This window comes from Hyla sarda, chromosome 2, assembly GCF_029499605.1.
Source record: "Hyla sarda isolate aHylSar1 chromosome 2, aHylSar1.hap1, whole genome shotgun sequence".
Lineage (NCBI taxonomy): Eukaryota > Metazoa > Chordata > Amphibia > Anura > Hylidae > Hyla > Hyla sarda.
The window spans coordinates 32,104,822-32,127,831 of record NC_079190.1 but is presented as its reverse complement, the minus strand read 5'-3'; the positions used below and the strand labels follow the sequence as shown (position 1 = coordinate 32,127,831).

Here is a 23,010-nt window from a genome sequence, read left to right as displayed (position 1 = left end):
AGAAAATGCTGAGTGTCGAGGAGTCAGCATTAAACTTGCATTTCTTTAAATATATGTGATATAAAAATGTCAAAATCCATGAGCCGATAAGTACAAGCACAGGATGGAAATAGCTTAAGTTTTAAAGTAGAATTGCTTAGAGTCAGGCCTCATTTTTCTTTGTCTGAGGAGGAACAGCAGGTGGTCTGTTCTCTTTACAGCCAGATTATAAAACTCTTCAGCATTAAGACGTTCTCATTTAGAAATAAAAAGGCCAAAGTTATGAAAGTTCCTTAATTATGGATGAACTTCACAAGTGTATCCCGCCGAGAAGAGCCTGATGGTTAGCCGAGGACAGTAGAAAGGGACCAATAGTAAGGATCAAAAGGTGCTGGGTTATGGCACCAGTTCCCCAACTTTTATGCTGTTTATGCACTGTTCCAGCAAAGATTTTTCTGCCTAGCATGTCCCACTACAGAGGAACAAGAAGAGGCAGCATTCAGGAGAAAGACATATTCAAAAGGGCCTGATTGCAAAAGAAGAACTAGTGGGAGATTTATTAAAACCTGCGCAGAGTAAAAGTTGCCCAGTTGCCCATGGCAACCAATCAGATTTCTTCTTTCATTTTTAACAAGGCCTCTGCAAAATGAAAGAAGCGATCGGATTGGTTGCTGTGGGCAACTCGGCAACTTTTCCTCTGGACAGGTATTGATAAATCTCCCCCAATGTTTCCAGCCTCACTCTAATGCCTCTAGCCCCCCCACAAGCACACACAATGCCTCCTGCATTACCCCACACAGTGACAGAGGAGTGTACATGGGAGACAGGGGTGTAGAGAGTTGTACATGGGTGACAGAGGGCCATACAGGGGTGACAGAGGGGTGTAGAGGGGTGACACAGGGGTGTACCGGGTAACCATAGGGTGTTCAGGGGTGACACAGGGGTTTAGAGGGGTGACAGAAGGGTGTGGAGGGGTGAAAGAAGGGTGTACGGGATAACAGAGGGGTGTCCAGGGGTTACAGAGAGGTTATGAGGGTTGACAGAGGTGTAGAGGAGTTCAAGAAGGGTAGGGGTGCACTACCTGACTATGAGTAGGCCTCTGTCAGCGCTGCCCCTGCTCCTTCCCTCCATCCATATCATTCTGCCGAGGGACCAGGGAGAATCCAGAGTCCAGAGCCGCTCCACAGAAGGGGGAGGACACATGAGGATTGGAGCTGCAGCATCACCCGTCCCGGCACTGCACACAGACTTCCCTCCCGCCTGGCCTCCACGCCTGTGACTCACAAGTGTACAGACCTGGGCAGAAAAATCAAAAACTTTTAGTGCCACATTTCCCACCAGAGTGTCCTGGCACCCTGGTTGGGAATGAATGCCTCAGTGTAATGTGTGCTGGACCCCCTTGCGGCCCCTTGCAACAGCGCACCTGATTTGATCGCCTCATCAGAGTTGCAGCCCTGATTACAGAACATACAAGTGCAAAAAATACAAACTTCAAAAAACACTAAAATCTGTGATAAAAGGGCTATTAAAAAAGAGGTAGTATTCTATGTGACAATGTCATCAAGAGTAGATTTAAAAGGGGGGCAGTTTAAGTTGTAGAAATTTCTGCAACAGTCCGTTCCATAAACCTGAGTGAGGGGAACTCTGAGGACACTGCGCTCCAGTATGCTTAAAAAAGTATTTGCCTACAACACCAGCAGGTGTGTACTTTTGGCTGGCCCTTAAGACTTAAACAGGAACAAAGTAGAACACCACTGAGATGTATGTATTTGCACTTATGTCCTCATATGTGGATCCGCCATTTTAGATGCCGTGGAGCCTGCGATATTTGCATTCGTTGCGGCGATATTTGCATTCGTTGTGGATCGAATTTTTCCTGAAATTCATAACGAATTCGGATTCGTTCGATTCGCTCATCCCTAATCCCAAGTATAGTTGGAGAGTACCTGTCATCAAACCATATTTTCCAAACTAACTCAGATTATATTCCCTAACTCCTCCTAACTAGGGATCGACCGATTATCGGTTTGGCTGATATTATCGGCCGATAATCACGATTTTGGACATTTTCGGTATCGGCAATTACCTTGCCGATATGTCGATAATTCCCCACCCCCGCCTCCCCAGCCAGAGGCCACCACCGCTGCCGCTGCCCCATTGCCTCCCCCATCCCCGGTTTTATAAGTACCTGTTCCCGGGGCCCGGGGTCCGCGCTACTTCTGGCTCCTGCAACGTCCTGCGGCATCCTGTGCACTGCGCAATTACGAGTGACGTCCTCAATGCGACATCACCGCCAGTGCGCACAGTGACAGCTCAAAAACTGGGGATGGGGGAGGCAATGGGGTAGCGGTGGTGGTTGGACTAGGGAGGACCTCAGGACAGGCAGGGGGAGAGAAGCGGTCTCTGGCCCCGCAAAAGCCACTGCAGTTCATTGATTTAAAGCGCCCACTTTAAATCATTGATCTGCGGGATCGGGTTGGGGGGATGGGGGGTGTAATAGCCGATAACTTTTACCCGAATATTGGTATAAGTTATCAGCTAACGGCCTGAAAGGTCGCAGATTATCGGTATCGGCCCTAAAAAATCGATATTGGTCGATCCCTTCTCCTAACACCCCTCCTGCCCTTAAAAAAAAAAAATTCTGAGCTATAAAAAGCTCTATATCATACCTTTCCCCTTGCCCACAATGTTTGAGCTCCGGCAGGAGAAAGTGGGCGTTCCCCAGCAGGCGCAACATCACTGAAGCCTGTGAGAGCTCTGCCTCACTATGCCCCTCACGTACTTCCTGCCAGGCCAGGAGGAGACCAAACTAACTGCTTGACTTGAGCAGAGAACAGAACAGAGCCACCTAGTGGCTGTTTTTCCAATCACACTAAAAACATATAAAGGTTGAGAATTTTAACAGCAAGTAATTAGCAAAGTGTCTTATAATAACATAAGAAACAATATCCGTCGCTTTACGCATTAATAACTCTAAAACGTTTTTACCGAATATTCTGACTCTGAGATTGTTTTTTCGTGACATATTCTACTTTATTTTGGTGGTAAATTTTTGTCGTTACTTGCATCCTTTTTTGGTGAAAAATACCCAAATTTCATGAAATTTTGGAAAATGTTGCATTTTTCTAACTTTGAAGCTCTCTGCTTGTAAGGAAAATGGATATTCCAAAATTTTTTTATTTTTATTCACAAATACAATATGTCCACTTTATCTTGGCATCATAAAATGGACATATTTTTACTTTTTGAAAAAATTAGAGGGCTTCAAAGTAGAGCAGCAATTTTCAAAAATTTCATGAAAATTGCAAAATCTGAAGGGACAGATGTTACAGAACTACAACTCCCAGCATGCCTGGGCAGTCTAGGCATGCTGAGAGTTGTAGTTTGGCAACATCTGGAGGGCTACCGTTTGGGAACCACTTTTACAGTGGTCTCCAAACTGTGACCCTCCAGATGTTGCAAAACTACAACTCCCAGCATGCCCAGACAGCCTTTGGCTGTCTGGGCATGCTGGGAGTTGCAGTTCTGCCTTCCTAGTGGTGGCCACAGTAAAGATCGCTTTACTTTCACTTTCATTCCCCCCCACCATCGTTTCCCTACCTGAGCCGGGATCTCTGCTGTCTCCACGATGATCTTCGGTCCCCACGCCATCTTCAGGTAAGGTACCGGTCTCCATCTTCTCCCCCTGTTCTGTCCAGGGGTGGGCAGAATGGGGGGTTGCCATGGCAACCCACTGTCCTGCGCTGCCATTGGTCAGAATCAGTTCTGACCAATGGCAGGGGATAGGAAGAAATCGCAGCACTGCGTCCTCGCTCCTATCCCTCAGGATGATCGGGGCTGTCACTGACAGCTCCGATCATCCCTATTTTCCAGGTGATCGGGTCACCAGAGACCCGATCAGCCCGGAATAGCAGAAAATCGCATGTCTGAATTGACATGCGATTTTCTGTGATCGCCGACATGGGACCCCCCTCGGCAATGTGCCGGGATGCCTGCTGAATGATTTCAGCAGGCATCCCGGTCCGGTCCCCAACCGGCAAGTGGCGGGGACCGGAATTCCCACGGGCGTATGCATATGCCCCACGTCCTTAAGGACTCGGGATGCAGGGCGTATGCATACGCCCGGCGTCCTGAAGAGGTTAAAAGTTTAGTTTTGTGACAAGTACTCTTTAAGAACAAGCATGGCTACACCATGAGGGAACAGATAACAGCCAAAGTAGACCTAGTCTAACACATACAGCAGGGGAGAAATATAATCAAATCTCAGTAGAACAATAAACATCAGCACAACCAAAGCAAATATCTGCAAATACCTTCTGGACAGTGGACAGTGACACTTTACCACTTGCTCCTGTAGTACAAGTGTATCTCAAAGAACTGTATTACAAATCTGGAGTATTATTTCTTTATTGGATTGAACCATGAGTAAAGTAGAGTACAAGTTGTTCTCCATAAACCTTGGTCTTCCCGGGGCCTTGTGTACGGAATACGGCTTCTTTGAAATAGTGGTTTGTGGGAATCTCTTTTGAGATACAGGGTAGCACCACCCTGGCTAAGTGACACTACTACCCTCATCATACACTACAATCTATATACACAACCTTATTTCTGGTGTCACGAACTCGACATTTTTGCATACCTCAGCCATATCACAAAGCTTGTTAAAGGGGTACTCCGGTGGAAACTTTTTTTTTTTTTTTTTTTTTTTTTTAAGTCAACTGGTGCCAGGAAGCTAAACAGATTTGTAAATTACTTCTATTAAAAAATCTTAATCCTTCCAGTACTTATTAGCTGCTGAATACTACAGAGGAAAGTCTTTACTTTTTGGAACACAGAGCTCTCTGCTGACATCACGAGCACAGTGCTCTCTGCTGACATCTCTGTCCATTTTAGGAACTGTCCAGAGTAGGAGAAAATCCCCATAGCAAACATATGCTGCTCTGGACAGTTCCTAAAATGGACAGAGATGTCAGCAGAGAGCACTGTGCTCGTGATTCAGCAGAGAGCTCTGTGTTCCAAAAAGAAAAGAATTTCCTCTGTAGTATTCAGCAGCTGATAAGTACTGGAAGGATTAAGATTTTTTAATAGAAGTCATTTACAACTCTGTTTAACTTTCTGGCACCAGTTGATTTTAAAAAAAAGAAAGTTTTCCACCGGAGTACCCCTTTAAATCGCCACTAGCACCATTTTTTAATGTATAAATTTTCCTGCATGTAGTTATGATTTATTCAGAAGTACAACAAAATCAAACCTATATAAGTAGGGTATCACTTTAATCTTATGGACCTACAATAAATGATAAGGTGTCATTTTTATCGAAAAATGTACTACGTAGAAACGGAAGCCCCCAAAATTTACAAAATTGTGTTTTTTCTTCAATTTTGTCGCACAATGATTTTTTTTTTCTGTTTCACCGTAGATTTTTGGGTAAAATGACTAACGTCATTACAAAGAAGAATTGGTGGCTCAAAAAAGAAGCCATCATATGGATTTTTAGGTGCAAATTGAAAGAGTTATAATTTTTTAAATGTGAGGAGGAAAAAATGAAAGTGCAAAAACGGAAAAACCCCTGTTCCTTAAGGGGTTAAACACCAACCTGCAATATGAGATAAATTCAAAACTGGTGTTTTTTTTTCACACAAAGCCTAAAACAAAACATCAGTGTCCAGAAGATAATACACACATGCTTAAAGGGGTTATCCAGGAAAAAACTTTTTTTTATATATCAACTGGCTCCAGAAAGTTAATCATATTTGTAAATTACTTGTATTAATAAATCTTAATCCTTTCAGTTCTTATGAGCTGCTGAAGTTGAGTTGTTCTTTTCTGTCTAAGTGCTCTCTGATGACACGTGGAACCGCCCAGAGTAGAAGCAAATCCCCATAGCAAACCTCTTCTACTCTGTGCAGTTCCCGAGACAAGCAGAGATGTCAGCAGAGAGCACTGTTGCCAGACAGAAAACAACAACTCAACTTCAGCAGCTGATAATTATTGAAAGGATTAAGATTTTTTTTAATGGAAGTCATTTACAAATCTGTTTAACTTTCTGGAGCCAGTTGATAAATATGAAAAAAAGTTTTTCCTGGAATACCCCTTTAATACAGCACCCAAATATATCCAGTCAAAGTCCAGATATAAAGTTCAGATAGCCCTTTAAAAATATCAGCTAGTCCTTTAATTTTGCCATACATTATGTCTAGAGATGAGCGAACTTACAGTAAATTCGATTCGTCACGAACTTCTCGGCTCGGCAGTTGATGACTTATCCTGCATAAATTAGTTCAGCTTTCAGGTGCTCCCGTGGGCTGGAAAAGGTGGATACAGTCCTAGGAGACTCTTTCCTAGGAATGTATTCACCTTTTCCAGCCCACCGGAGCACCGGAAAGCTGAACTAATTTATGCAGGAAAAGTCATCAACTGCCGAGCAGAGAAGTTCGTGACGAATCAAATTTACTGTAAGTTCGCTCATCTCTAATTATGTCATATGTTTCCTATCACAATAGTTAAAGGGGTACTCCGCTGCTCAGCATTTGGAACAAACAGTTCCGAACGCTGGAGCCGGCGCCGGGAGCTCATGATGTTATAGCCTCGCCCCCTCATGGTGTCACGCCCCGCACCCTCAATGCAAGTCTATGGGAGGAGGCGTGACAACTGTCACGCCCCCTCCCATAGACTTGCATTGAGGGGGCGGGGGGTGACGTCATGAGGAAGCGGGGCTCTGGCGTCACGAGCCGCCGACTCCAGTGTTCGAAACTGTTTGCTACAAATGCTGAGCAGCGGAGTACCCCTTTAACTCGTTGTCAAGTACGTGCCATACGACTTTGCCCAAATAATATTTGCATACAACCTCAGATAAATAGTACATAGGTTGACACACAGACAGGGACGTAGTCATCCAGGCCCTACTGCCAAACAGGGGCCAAATGTTTACTACAAAAGAAAACAATAGTATAAAGGGGAGCCTCAATACAAATTTTGTATTGAAGTCCAGGACCTTCAGGTTATGCCTTTGGCCATTAAGAGCCAAACTTCCAAAATACTGTATTTTTCCCCGGGATCCACGCTCTCCGTCATCACGTCGCTACGCACGCCGCTCCTATTGGATGACGGGACGGCGTGCGTGACGACGTGATGACGTCGAAGGTGAGCGCCGCCATGCAGACATCAAGGAGGCAGGTAAGGTCCCTCCCGGTGTCCTGTAAGCTGTTCGGGACACCGCGATTGATTTCACCGCAGCAGTCCCGAACAGCACGACTGAGCAGCCGGGTTAGTGTCACATTTACTTCAGACGCGGCGGTCAGCTTTGATCGCCATGTCTGAAGGGTTAATACAGGGCATCATCGCGATCGGTGATGTCCTGTATTAGCCGCGGGTCCCGGCCGTTGATGGCCGCAGGGACCGCCGCGATAGGGGTGTATTCGCCGTATAAGACGCACCAACTTTTCCCCCTCGTGTTTTGGGGAAGAAAAAGTGCGTCTTATACGGCAAAAAATACGGTAAATAAATAATGCACATGTGCTAAGTGCAGACGTGCCCATTTACTACAATGTCCCTACAAAAGCCATCCTATCACAGAGAAAGCCATGGCTACTTATGTTTCTGAATTCTTCTTCTCTATACAGGAGAGTTATGCTGCTCTCTGTTGGATATAATCTGGAAACTAGTAATGGCTAAGGCTGGATTCAGCTAGTCTATCCACAAGGGTATCTACGGACCATGGTATTAACCATTTACATGCATGGTGTTCTATTTTTGCCATGTTATCTTTGTATACCTTGTGCTATTTCTGATTTTTAATCCTGTTGATATCCCCTGATGAACCCCATTGTCTCATGGGAGTGGGGGGGGAAACAAGTTGGGATATGGTGTACTAGGATTACAGGAATTACTTCAGGAGACACAATTACTTAGATGCATATTTAATTAATTTTTTTTATTTTATTTCATTCAATAAAAGTTAGATCTTTGGATACAGTATTTCCAGTCCTGTGATATTCAAGTTTCTGTGCTGAGACTGAATTCTTCTCTGAACAGGAGAGTTATGCTGCCCTCTGCTGGATATACTCTACAAAATAGTAATAACTAAGGTCAGATTGTGTGTAAAATGCAAGGCAAGGCCGCCAACCATCCTAATATAGAAGTCAGTGCCGTTCTCAACTTGACTTCAGGTACAAATAGAATCAATGACATCAGATAAACTGCTATATCACTATACCCTATTAGCTGTCGTGTACCCAGTAGAGTTAAAATAGCACGGGGGTGGGGGGGGGGGGGCATATTAAAATAGCACAGCATAGTGGGGGGAATTAAAATGGCACAGGGGGAATCTGCATTTTAGCAGGCGGTTATAGTCAAGAATCCAATGGAAGAGTGAGGGATCAAAAATAAGTCCCGTGCAGGGCTCTACTATGGACTCCACCACAGCTGAGGTACTGCTCCTGCACATGCCCCGGCTGTGGGAGTTTGCAGAGACTCTGCGGGAGAGCGAGTAATACTACTCCCATCATGGAACAGAGTCTAACTCCTGAGACTCACTGTGATGGTAACTTATAAACCTGTGAAGCAGGCGGCATGCAGCTTAGCTCCCCGGAGGGGATTATAAAATTTCTGTACTCTGACTTCATATTCCCTGCCGGGAGCCCTGATTGGTCTGCACCAATTGACCAATCAGAGCTTTCCGTGGAGAATATGAAGATAAAGTGCAGAGATTTTATAATCCGGGGGGCGGGCGGCTAGGGAGCGGCTTGGCATGCCGCCCATTTAACTGGTTTATAAATTAGGATTCCAGCAGGTCCCAGGAGTGAAACCTGATGCGATCGGTCCCTCAGCCCCTGTACTACTACTCCCAAGATGGAATGGACTCTGTTCCATGATGGGAGTAGTAGTACAAGAGCTCCCACAGAATCACCACAGCCACCCGCAGACTCCTGCAGATGGGGGATCTACTAATCCCATCATGGAACACAGTCTGTTCCATAATGATAGTAATAGTGGTACCATAGCTCTGCAGGAGTCCCGGGCGGCTGTGAGTAAAGTTTGAAAGCTGTGGTTGATCGCAATTTTGTGCACAGGAAAAAAAACTGCACAAAACCGTACCAGTACAAATATTTACACAACCGGATACATCTAGTTGTGTACATTTTGTATGCTAAGTCAACGAATACGTTTTTTTACTGGTTGCCGTCTAAGGACATCTGTGATCCACTGTGGCGGTAGCCGGAGGGCTTACCTCTTCTCCTGTCCTGGTCCCGGCTCTGTGATTGATAGAACCTGGCTGAACCAGGCTTTATCAATCGAGCGCAGAGCACACAGAGCAATGTAGTTCTGTGGAACTACATTGATCTGTATGAGGAATCTAATGATTCCTCCTAAAAGTCCCCTAAGAGACCAATAAAGTATAAAAAAAAAAGTTGAATGAAAAGTTTAAAAAAAATTGCATATTTTTGGTCACTTTGTATACCCTTAAAAAATAAATGTATAAATAGCGATCAAAAAGTCCCATGAAAACAAAAATGGTAACGATAAAAACTACAGACCATGGCGCAAAATAATTAGCCCTATACAAAAAAAATTCAAAGTTATAGAGGTCAGAAGATGACAATTTTAAATACACAAATTTTGGTGAATTTTTTTTAGGTAGTAAAATAAAATAAAAAAATTAAATAAAAGCTATATTAATTAGGTATCCTTATAACTGTATGGACCTACAGAATAAAGATAAGGTGTCATTTTTCCGAAAAGTGCACCGCGTAGAAATGGAAGCCCCCAAAAGTTACAAAATGGCAATTTAAAAAAAAAATTTTGACCCAAAAATATATTTTTTCTGGTTTTGCCATAGATTTTGTGGTGAAAAGATTGATTTCACTACAAAGTAAAATTGGTGGGCAAAAAAAACAAGCCCTTATATGGGTCTGTAGGTGGAAAATTGAAAGCGTTCTGATTTTTAGAAGGTGATGAGGAAAAAACAAAAGTGCAATAATGAAAAATTGCCCGGTCCTTAAGGGGTTAAATAGAAAACCGTATAGGAAAAACGTGATGTGAATGCAAACTTATATGTCACGTGTACCCTTTGTACATGTAAGGACTTGCTTTATGTAACCTTTTATATGTAAGGACTTGCTTTATCTGTACTATTTATCAAGGTATTTTTCTTTAATCCTCCCTTTTTCCTTATTTTTCTTTAAAGGGGTACTCCGGTGAAAAACTTTTTTCTTTTTTAAATCAACTGGTGCCAGAAAGTTAAACAGATTTGTAAATTATACAATGAAAGAGAGTAGCGTGCACTCACTGCGGGTAAACAGCTGCTGGCCCGAGGTCTGGGATCACCGCGGCGAAGACGAAGATGGTAAGGGGCGCTCAGAGGCTACGCCGGCTGTTTCGGACGTAGGAACGTCCTTCTTCCGGCCTCCTATAAATTACTTCTATTAAAAAATCTTAATCCTTCCAGTACTTAACTACTGAATACTACAGTGGAAATTCTTTTCCGTTTGAAAGACAGAGCTGTCTGCTGACATCATGAGCACAGTGCTCTCTGCTGACATCTCTGTCCATTTTAGGAACTGTCCAGAGTAAAAGGAAATCCCCATAGCAAACATATGCTGCTCTGGACAGTTCCTACAATGGACAGAGATGTCAGCAGAGAGCACTGTGCTCGTGATTAGTGTTGCTCGCGAATATTCGCAATGCGAATTTTATTCGCAAATATAGCACTATATATTCGTAATTACGAATATTCGTTTTTTTTTTTTGGTTTTGTTTTTTTTTCTTTATCCAAGTACACATCACAGTGATCATCCCTCTCTGCTTCCAGCTTGTGTGGTGTAATGAAGGCTCCAATACTACTGTGTGAGACTGGCGTGCGAATTTTTGCATATACGGAAATTTGCATATGCTATTTTTCGTATATGCGAAATTTACATATACGAATTTTCGCACATGCAAATTTGTTATGCTAATTTTCGCATATGCTAATTTTCGCATACGCGAAAATAAAACGCGAATATTACGAATATGCGAATTTAGCGAATATATGATGAATATTCGTCCATATATTCGCGAATATTCACAAATTCGAATATGGCCTATGCCGCTCAACACTACTCGTGATGTCAGCAGAGAGCTCTGTGTTTCAAAAAGAAAAGAATTTCCGCTGTAGTATTCAGAAGCTAATAAGTACTGGAAGGATTAAGATTTTTTCATAGAAGTAATTTACAAATCTGTTTAAAGGACAAGTCTCACAGTAAACAATTGTTCAGCTTTTAGTGCAGAAGGTAAAGTTATACAGGTTTGTAAATCACTTCCATTACCAATGCTGCTTAGAAACCAGCTTTATCTGCATTCTTCTGTCTGACAGGAAATTCAGCTGTTCCAGGTTTTCATGACTTTCGACCCCCTATTCAGGCTGTTATCAGCAGCATCCCGGGGCCGTGACGTGACAATTACCCAGAAAACCCCTGTGCTGCAGAGAGCTCCCTGTGCTCGGCCTTAGCCCCTCCCATCTGATGAATATTCACACTGTCCTCCCTCTGTTCTGCAGTGATTGGCTGAGCAGCACTGCCTATATGCAGGCTGATTCAGATCATAGTTCTCTCCCCTCTCCTTGCTAATGTTTTTACACTGAGAACGGAGGAGAGGGGGGAGGGGAGGGAGCTGCCAGCGTAGACCTGTCACACTGAGAATGGAGGGGAGGGAGAGTAGAATTGTCACACTGAGCACTGGGGAGAGAGGAGTGCAGGGCAGAGGAGGGGGGAGGTGATTGTGCCACTGTAAAGCAGGAGGGGGAGGGAGTGATTTTACAGTGTAAAACTGCAGCTTCCACTCCAGGGTCCCTCTCTCTGAGCACTGAGATTACATTTTGTTTCCTCGTGGCCACCCTGCTGTATAGGGCTATGATTGGAGCTCAGTGTTATGTGGGAGTGGCTAACATAAATTAGGGGTGGTAACAAGTTCTCTGCTCAGGCAGCTGAGAGCAGGAAATGTGAACAGTGCATGCAGGGAAATGTAGTCTTTGAGATCACAGGCATAGCCACCATAACCAGGAAGTAACTGCAATTTATGAGCTGAATAGCCGGTGAATGGGGGGCGGAAAAAAAATCACAAACATGTCAGAGAGGTGGTAGGTGAATATACTATGGAATGGCTAGGTTTTTTTTTTTTCTTTGCTGCATGGGATATCTTCTTTAACTTTCTGGCACCAGTTGATTTAAAATAAAAAAAAGTTTTTAACCAGAGTACCCCTTTAATCCTCACTTTTTCCTTCTTTTGGAAGCCAATTACCAGGTTTCCATAGAGTTATGGACACAACAAACAATGTTCGTCCTGGAACCAATTAATATTGTAAGGACTACTGTATACAGTAGATACATGGACTGTCATTCTGTTATTTCCCCACTAGATGGCACCGCAGTCACAAAAAACAATCATGTCCTGTATTTTGATGAGGATTTGTGACACAGTTCTTGCCTCTGTATTGAAACAGATTATTTTATTTCTACAATCCCTAGAAAACATACGATCTGGTAGGAGACAAAGCAGAAAACCTAGCAAATCTGTATATGGACAATAATACATATTAAACTGAACATAACAAGCTTCATTCAGTCAATTCAAGCAACGCAAATAGATACAAATCACACAAGCAATGTAAAACAACACAACACGTAATGTGGTGATATCGCTGTAAACTATAACCCAAAGCCAATAACATCTCAGCATAATATAATGATATTTCCAGTCAGTCAGCCTAACCATGTCATAAAGTGCCAATAAATATCATACATAATTCATTAGATCTGTCAAATATTAAAGGGGTACTCCCCATGATAAAAAAAAGTTTTTAAATCAACTGGTGCCAGAAAGTTAAACATATTTGTAAATTACTTCTATTAAAAAAATCTTAATCCTTCCAGTACTTATCAGCTGTTGTATGCTCCTAAGGAAGTTCTTTTCTTTTTGAATTTCCTTTGTCTGACCACAGTGCTCTCTGCTGACACCTCTGTCCATTTCAGGAAATGTCCGGAGCAGGAGAGGTTTGCTATGGGGATTTGCTTCTAATCTGGACAGTTCATAAAAAGGACAGAGGTGTCAGCAGAGAGCACTGTGGTCAGACAGAAAGGAAATTTGAAAAGAAAATAACTTCCTCTGGAGCATACAACAACTGATAAGTACAGGAAGGATTAAGATTTTTCAATAGAAGTAATTTACAAATCTGTTTAACTTTCTGGCACCAGTTGATTTAAAAAATTTTTTTCCAAGGGAGTATCCCTTTAAATAATAATGCAACCAGTTTAGTAGAAGACTAGGCTACCTGGAGAGGACATGGCTGGCAATGCAAAAAGTCCCCCCTTTTATCACCCCAATGTGCAGTTTGCTTTATTTTCAGGAGGTACCAGAGGTGTAATTCATAAATACCTCTGCCAGTATACGCCCTTAAAGGGGTACTCCACTGCCCCAGCATTCCAAACATGTTGTTCCGAATGGAACCTTGGGCGCAGGCTGCAGGGGTCGTGACGTCACACCACGCCCCCTCAATGCAAGTCTATGGGAGAGGGCGTGGTGGCCACCACGCCCCCTCCCATAGACTTGCATTGAGGGGGTGTGGTGTGACGTCACGAGGGGCGTGGTTATGACATTACGACCCCCCCAGCCTGCACCCAACGTTCGGAACTAAATGTTCCAAACGCTGGGGAAGTGGAGTACCCCTTTAACCCCTTAAGGCCCATTTTGGCCTTAAGGACAATTTAATTTTTACGTTTTCATTTTTTCCTCCTCGCCTTCTAAAAATCATAACTCTTTTATATTTTCATCCACAGACTAGTATGAGGGCTTGTTTTTTGCGAGCAGTTGTCCTTTGTAATGACATCACTCATTATATCATAAAATGTATGGCGCAACCAAAAACATTTTTGTGGGGAAATTAAAACGAAAAACGCAATTTTGCTAATTTTGGAAGGTTTCGTTTTCACGCCGTACAATTTATGGTAAAAATGACGTGTGTTCTTTATTCTGAGGGTCAATACGATTAAAATGATACCCATTGTTACATACTTTTCTATTATTGTTGCGCTTGAAAAAAATCACAAACTTTTTAACCAAATTAGTACGTTTATAATCCCTTTATTTTGATGACCTATAACTTTTTTATTTTTCCGTATAAGCGGCGGTATGGGGGCTCATTTTTTGCGCCATGATCTGTACTTTTTTTTGATACCACATTTGCATATAAAAAACTTTTAATACATTTTTTATAATTTTTTTTTTTAATAAATGTATTAAATAAGTAGGAATTTTGGACTTTTTTTTTTTCGTTCACGCCGTTAACCGTACGGGATCATTAACATTTTATTTTAATAGTTAGGACATTTACGCACGCGGCGATACCAAATATGTCTATTAAAAAAATGTACGCTTTTTGGGGGTAAAATAGGAAACAACTGACGTTTTACTTTTTTATTGGGGGAGGGGATTTTTCACTTTTTTTTTACTTTTACATTTTTTTACATTTTTTTTTAACACTTGAATAGTCCCCATAGGGGACTATTCATAGCAATACCATGATTGCTAATACTGATCTGTTCTATGTATAGGACATAGAACAGATCAGTGTTTTCGGTCATCTCCTGCTCTCGTCTGCTCGATCACAGACCAGAGCAGGAGACGCCGGGAGCCGGACGGAGGAAGGTGAGGGGACCTCCGTGCGGCGTTCTGAATGATCGGATCCCCGCAGCAGCGCTGCGGGCGATCCGATCATTCATTCAAATCGCGCACTGGCGCAGATGCAGGGATCTGTATTGATCCCGGCACCTGAGGGGTTAATGGCGGACGCCCGCGAGATTGCGGGCGTCGGCCATTGCCGGCGGGTCCCTGGCTGCGATCAGCAGCCGGAATCAGCCGCGCATGACACGGGCATCGCTCCGATGCCCGCGGTTATGCACAGGACGTAAATGTATGTCCTAGTGCGTTAAGTACCACCTCACCAGGACGTACATTTACGTCCTGCGTCCTTAAGGGGTTAAGATGTTGTGATCAGTATTGATCAGTGCATCTGAAGGGTTAATGACAGGCATCAGGATGATCACTGATATCTGCAATTACCATCGGGTCCCCTACTGCCGGGACCCACGGCCTATGAAGTGAGTTCAGCTCCTGCGCTCGCTTTCTAGTCCTCAGCGGGACTACGAATTTACATGTACATCCTGGTGCTCCAAGTACCAGGTAGGTAGAGCATACAGGTACATCTTGTGTCCTCTAAGGGTTAAAAGTAATAAAACATTAAAAACTTACAGGGAAGATTTATCAAAACCCGTCCATAGGAAAAGTTGCTGAGTTGCCCATAGCAACCAATCAGATCGCTTCTTTACTTTTTCAGAGGCCTTTTCAAAAAGGAAAGAAGCCATCTGATTGGTTGCTATGGGCAACTCAGCTACTTTTCCTATGGACGGGTTTTGATAAATCTCCCTCATTATAAGTTGAATATCCTTGTAATCGTCCTGATTGACAGAATACAGATAACATGTCAGGTTTAGGCTAGGTTCACACTGCGGAATCTCAGGGCAGAAAGTTTCCGCCCGGAGATTCCGAGTTCGGCCAGCGCTGACTGAATCAGTCGGCGCTAGGACCGTGCGGACACTGCAGTCTCCAATAGACTGCAATGTGTTCCACGTGGATTTCCGCCTGAAGAAAGAGCAACGCCATTCTTCAGCCGGAAATTTCCAAGCGGATTTTCCATTCACAAATTCCGCTTCACAAATTCCGAAGTGTGAATTAGTGAACGGAAACCCATTCCCTATATAAATATATTCACTATATACATTAGTAAGCGGAATTTCTGCCTGCAATTTCAAAGCGGAATTGACCCTTGACCCTATCCAGCTGCAGTTTTTAGTTTTCTGTAGGTACAAATACATAATGAACTATAACACGTTTTCTTCCCAAAGCTGCTGATAATTTGGTGTAAAATGTTCTCATTTCCTCTGAATAATCTTTATTTGTTGTATAGCTGCCAGCCATAGATATTTAAATGAGACTGCAACGCATGACCCAAAATTACAGCAATTATCATGTATCAAGGACTCTTTCTCTTACTCTCAACGTGGTCCAAGTTCAGTAAAAAGGTTTGCATGATAGAGAAAAGCCTCCCCCGAGCCGCCCGTGAGCATACACTGTGCAAATATAGAAGCTGGAATTAGGTCACAGGATTATTATTTCGGAATGTAAGCCCAGCAAAAACAATGGGAAATTCAATTTAAAGGGGTACTGCTCTGCTCAGCATTTGGAACAGACTGTTTCGAACCCTGGAGCCGGTGCTGGGAGCTTGTGATAGTCATAGCCCCGCCCCCTCATGCCGTCACACCCCGCCCACTCAATGCAAATCTATGGGAGGGGGCGTGACAGCCGTCACGCCCCCTCCCATAGACTTGCATTGAGGGGGAGGGGTGTGACGCCATGAGGGGGCAGGGCTATGACGTCACAAGCTCCCGGCCCTAGCTCCAGTGTTCGGAACAGTTTGTTCCAAACGCTGAGCAGCGTAGTACCCCTTTAAGTCTGGAATTATCAGACCTCGCTGAACGTGCCAAGAGAGACTTAACCAAAAATGTGAATTTTATCTGGAGGTTAAATCGTACCTGTTATATCACAGGAAAAAAATTATGCGTCTATCTGTTACTCACTAGGTCATGTAGATACTTTACATTTCTTTTTAATGTGTCTAGCCTTTGTATTTGGCTCACAAATCCCTCCATTTTGCTGCTCACTCATTCTGCCATCTGTGCTCAGGGAGGGGTGTGTCTGAGGCAAGCGCTGTGTCCGCTCTCACTCACCATGCATTCATTCCTCCCTGAGTCTGCTGTGCAGTGCTGGGTCTCTTCATCCAATCACTGCAGACTGCTCTGTAATCCCCTCTTCTCTGTTTTCATGCTGTAGTCTGTGCTTCAGCTGGAACAAAGATGATGCTGCAGCAGGACAGGAATATGTTATGGATATGGGGACCCCTAGTGGTGTTTTTTTATAAGCTATGATTTCTATAAAAAGGAGATAAAAAAATTTTTATGAAGTATATTAGAAAGGTTAATGTTTTACCAAGATGTACAACATATAAAAGGTTTTTGATTCTGACAGTGCCCATTTTATATACATTGACATTTTGGGCTGTGAAAAATAGAGCTGAGGATTTCACAATTGTGTGGGTTGTAGACTCCGTCTCATGCTACCACTAGAGTGAAAGCACCGCCAAAAGTGACTAAAACCTCAGCCAGGAAGCATAGGAACTGAGAAGTGGTCTGTGGTCACCACCTGTAGAACCACTCCTTTATTGGGGGTGTTTTGCTAATTGCCTATAATTTCCACCTGTTGTCTGTTCCATTTGCACAACAGCATGTGAAATTGATTGTCAATCAGTGTTCTTCCTGAGTGGACAGTGTGATTTCACAGAAGTGTCATTGACTTGGAGTTACATTGTGTTACATAAGTGTTCCCTTCATTATTTTGAGCAGTGTATTAAGAGTCAGCGCCCAATCACCTTTGTGTCCCCATTAGGTAGGTTGTGTTTATACATATCAGGCACTTTGTATGGAGAGCATGTAGTATGAAGGCAGCACCTTGTATATTATGGCATTGAGAGTTCTGTTCCTATGACTGGACAGTATATTGGGTAAAAATGACCAACTATGACCACTGCAGGCTGGTGACCTCTCTGAAAGTGGGAAGGTATGTGAAGCCTTATTCCAGAATCTACTAGAAAACCATTTTCAACGAACTAAAGGTAGAACATCACGTTTTGCTTATATGTAGCTGGTATACATTGGCATCCTATCCTATTGGTTTGCTGACATACCATGGCATAGTCCCAGCGGGTCACTGAGTTTAATGTTATCTACTAGTATTCACAATCCAGTGACAGCGATCTATACGCTTTTGATGGACATCTTATTCCATAATCATAGGCATTACAGCCCACACACATCATATTTACCCTGGGGTAACATGTCAAACAGGTATGCCAACATAGACTGTGGCATACCACCGGTGGGCCCATTGAGTTTGAAGGGGTACGCCGCCCCAAGACTTCTTATCTCCTATCCAAAGAATAGGGGATAAGATGTCTGATCGCGGGGTCTCACCGCTGGGGACCCCCGCGATCTCAGCTGCGGCACCCCAGACACCCAAACTTTGCATACTGTCGGATGACTGGCTATGCGGTGCAGAGGTTTGTGACATCATGACCACGCCCCCTCAATGCAAGTCTATGGGAGAGGGCATGACGGCTGTCACGCCCCCCTCCCATAGACTTTCATTGAGGTTGCATGGCCGTGATATCACAAGTGTCCGGCGCTCCACACGAATGCCAAGTGCAGCAGGGAGATCACGGGGGTCCCCCCGATCAGACATCTTATCCCCTATCCTTTGTATAGGGGATAAGATGTCTACAGACGGAGTACCCCTGTAACGGACTAAAAGATGTCTACTGCTCTTTTGAGACCTGCATGTGATCAGGGCACCCTAAGCTATTATATGATATTGCAATCTCATTTTTTGGGGGTTTGCCACAGGTCCTCACTGTGTTGGTAGGTGCCAAGACTAACCTTTCTCCAGTATCAACTCATGGGCCTCTACTATCAGCTATATGGCATATACTAAAAGTAATTTTTATCCCATCATTGGATACAATATGAAGTTATAGAGCCGTCAGCCATACACTTCTGCCCAGAATAACCCTACATTTGGCCCGTGAGACCAGTTAACGCAGAACAATACTGAGAGATAACAGTGTTAAAGAATAACCCTACTGTCAGCAGGATAGCAAGGAAATAATTAGGCCAGAAGGCTCTAGGGACTCCTTACAATAGTCCCATCACAATATACAGGAACTCCCGCAGCAGCATTTATAAAACTGCAAACTATGTATTCCAGTAAACACAGGTCACTGACGTCTTACAAGTTATATGCCATAATTATAGGGTGGATGTGCTAGGTAGAGATGAGCGAACTTACAGTAAATTCGATTTGTCACGAACTTCACAGCTCGGCAGTTGATGACTTATCCTGCATAAATTAGTTCAGCTTTCAGGTGCTCTGGGCATGCTGGGAGTTGTAGTTTAGCAACATCTGGAGGTCCGCAGGTTAAAGACCACTGGTATTGGAGGTTATACTCACGTGTCCCCGCCGCTCCGGACCATCACTGCTGCCCGGGATGTCGCCGTCCATCGCTGTCGCTGCGTCCCTGAGGTGTCCCCGACGCTCCGGCAAGGCCTCTGCTTCCCCGGCATCCTCGCTCTCCGTCGCCGCCATCACGTCTCTACGCACGCCGCTCCTATTTGATGATGGGACGGCGTGCACAGCGACGTGATGACGACGATGGAGAGCGCCGACGATGCAGGGGATCCCGAAGAGGACGCGCCGGAGCCCCGAGGACAGGTAAGTGATCGTCAGCGGAGCTCACGGGGCACCGTAAACGGCTATCCGGTGGCAGCTGAAGCAGTCTGCGCTGCCGGATAGCCGTTTATGCGATGGCCCCGATATACAAAAGCATCGTATGTTGATGCTGTCTTCAACATGCGATGACCTCTGAGAGGTCATCGTATGTTGAAATGATCATATGTCGGGGGCCCCCGTAGGTTTGGGGGTCACTGTATAAGTTTGACATGAAAATGTTTTTTATTCGCTGGATTTACTGTTCCTGTCACCAAATGCATTGCACTGTATTGGTTACATCCTCAGAATTCTGGTATGTGAACCATATTAGTCATCCGTTCTCTATGTAAAGTTCCTTGCTAAAGTATTCTGTGGAGACCCAGTACAGAATATAGCATCCTGCCCATCCTGTGTGGAAAATGTTGCCTTCAGTGTCCGTCTTGGGCCCACACCACTCGGGACTCTATATAATGTAATGTTATGCTATGGTTAATGTATTGGCATTTTATATGTACCTGTTGCTTTAAGCCTGTTAAAAGCTGTTGTTAGGGGAGTGTGCATGAGGTAAACCAGGTGACCTGTCTGCCCAATGGGGATACACCAAATCTGCTCCTCATATAGTGTGGTAGGAGTTCAGAGTTCAGTTCAGGAGAGGAGAGAGTTGTAGCTGAGGTACAGTTTGGAGAAGTCTGAAGAAAGAGTGTGAGGTGTTCTGAGGAGGCCTAATCCTGCAACCACACATCTTCCACAGTATATCCCCTCTGCCCAGGTGAATGACAAGCCTAGCAGTAAGCACTAAAGTCCCGGGGATTCAAATCAGTCATTCAAGTCAGGCATTCAAGTCACTAAAGTCAGCGTGGGTTGCCATACAGCAAATCAGTCATATACAGCACAATTCAAGCTACTACAAGTCCCAGCAAAGCAATAAGCTTCCAAGCCTATGCCTTGCTGTGACTTGTAGTTATTTGTGCTGTATTGTATGGTGACTGACCACGCTGACTTTGGTGTTGCAGACTGACTGACTGAAGACTATTGCTTTTCTTCCCCAGAGTTTTGTGCTTACCGCTAGGCTTGGACGTTCACCTGAGTAGCTTGAGGCCTCCGTAGATCACCTCACACCTCTCTCTGACGTCTCCACACTGCAGTTCAGATGAAACTGAGCTCTGCTAGCTGTAGACTGGGCAGCTCCTCCCCCCCCCCCCCCTACACTATATAAAAAGCAATTTGGAGGATTCCCATTTAGGAAGACAGGTCACATGATTTACTCTAAACCTTCTCTTCTAACAGATTTAAAGAAACAGTAACATAGAAACAACAATGGCATAACAATATAATATATTGAGTAGTGGGCCCAAGACGGACACTGAAGGCAACATCCCTGACAGGATGGGCAGGATACGGTATTTCGTACTCGGTCACCACAGATGTCACTAATATATGAAGTTAACTCAGAGTTCTGTAGCCTGAAAATAACTGTGATCTCATCTTTTATTTCAACTCTAAACCGCTATGAAGGCACAGCCTGATACAGAACATGGGGATTTGGTGTGGAGATGAAAGCAATGCGAGCATTGTTATGTATATGGCCATGGCTTCATGTAGGTATGAGAATAAAGTGATGTGAGCAATTTAATCATTATAATATTCCATCGCTTTTATTCCCACATCAAATGCTCATGAAACCATTACACATTTAACCTCAGGAGAAGGCTGCTTTCAGCTGGCTGTGATATAGGCCCATTTAGGCATTGTAGTAAGGACATAACAGCTTCATCTGAAAAATTGGCATCTCCCATTATTGACATTTATTAATAAAATGAAGCGTATCCTTCATAGTACTCGCAGCAGAAAAATAGTACAGTGGCAAACTTATGGTGGGGAGCTCTACAGGATTATGACAGGAATTAGACTCCTTTCTGATCTCCTGTCACCAGAGCAGATTCTCGAGATGGTCTGGTTCAAACTGTGGTCGATGGACAGTAGATACAGTGGGGCAAAAAAGTATTTAGTCAGCCACCAATTGTGCAAGTTCTCCCACTCATAAAGATGAGAGGCCTGTAATTTTCATCATAGGTTTACCTCAACTATGAGAGACACAATGAGAAAAAAAAATCCATAAAATCACATTTTTAAAGAATTTATTTGAAAATTATGGTGGCAAATAAGTAGTTGGTCAATAACAAAAATTCATCTCAATACTTTGTTATATCCCCTTTGTTGGCAATGACAGAGGTCAAACGTTTTCTGTAAGTCTTCACAAGGTTTTCACACACTGTTGCTGGTATTTTGGCCCATTCCTCCATGCAGATCTCCTCTAGAGCAGTGATGTTTTGGGGCTGTCACTGGGCAACACGGACTTTCAACTCCCTCTAAAGGTTTTCTATGGGGTTGAGATCTGGAGACTGACTAGGCCACTCCAGCCCCTTTACATGCTTCTTACAAAGCCACTCCTTCGTTGCCCGGGCGGTGTGTTTGGGATCATTATTATCTTGAAAGACCCAACCACGTTTCACCTTCAATGCCCTGGCTGTTGAAAGGAGGATTCACTCAAAATCTAACGATACATGGCCTCATTCATTCTCTCCTTTCCACAGATCAGTCGTCCTGGTCCCTCAGCAGAAAAACAGCCCTAAAGCATGATGTTTCCACTCCCATGCTTCACAGTAGGTATGGTGTTCTTTGGATGCAACTCAGCATCCTTTCTCCTCCAAACACAATGATTTGTGTTTTTACCAAAAAGTTCTACTTTGGTTTCATCTGACCATATGACATTCTCCCAATCCTCTTCCGGATCATCCAAATGCTCTCTAGCAAACTTCAGATGGGCCCGGACATGTACTGGCTTAAACAGGGGACACATCTGGCTTTGCATGATTTGAGTCCCTGGCAGTGTAGTGTGTTACTGATGGTAGCCTTTGTTACTTTGGTCCAAGCTCTCTACAGGTCATTCACTAGTGCCCCCCCCCCCCCCCCCCCCCCCCGTGCGGATCTGGGATTTTTGCTCACCGTTCTTGTGATCATTTCGACACCACGGGGTTAGATCTTGCGTGGAGCCCCAGATTGAGGGAGATTATCAGTGGTCTTGTATGTCTTCAATTTTCTAAGAATTGCTCCCACATTTGATTTCTTCACACCAAGCTGCTTGCCTATAGCAGATTCAGTCTTCCCAGCGTGGTGCAGGTCTATAATTTTGTTTCTGGTGTCCTTCCAACAGGTAAATTAAATAAATAAAAAATAATAAAAATAATAAAAACACTTAAAAACAATATACATTGTACATAATAATAATCTTAGCATGTAAAAAAAGATGTGTAATGGTTGTTTGATGTATGCCTTTAAACATAGTACTGTTTGTTTTCGGGGCAGATGTCTCTAAGGCGAGGCTGAATGAAAGTAAATAATAAGTGTGACTGTCTGCAGTGCTCAGGCGCTCATTAAAGGGAGCGCGGGTGGTGATTGCTGTTTGGTGGAAAAGGTGCTGGGGGGGATAGATCCTATAGCTGAAAGCAGGAGATGGAGGGCATTAGTATCATTAGTAGTGAGGAATAGTAAAATGCAGGGGGATATAATGGTACAGTGGTCCCTCAACATACGATGGTAATCTGTTCCAAAAGGACCATCGTT

General features: G+C 43.8%; 1 protein-coding gene across 3 annotated transcripts in view; it reads right to left on the bottom strand.

Annotated features, from left to right (window-relative positions):
- Window positions 1–19,925, bottom strand: part of C2H11orf97 (chromosome 2 C11orf97 homolog) — a 154,869-nt gene extending 134,944 nt beyond the window's left edge. For all 3 annotated transcript variants that reach the window (XM_056561498.1, XM_056561496.1, XM_056561497.1), the window contains exons 1-2: window positions 19,902–19,925; window positions 16,797–16,997 (exon numbers count right to left, since the gene is read on the bottom strand). In XM_056561498.1, the coding sequence (XP_056417473.1) occupies window positions 16,797–16,846 (50 nt within the window). In that variant the 5' untranslated portion in view covers window positions 16,847–16,997; window positions 19,902–19,925. The remainder of the gene's footprint in view (window positions 1–16,796; window positions 16,998–19,901) is intronic.
- Between the last annotated feature and the right edge of the window lie 3,085 nt (window positions 19,926–23,010).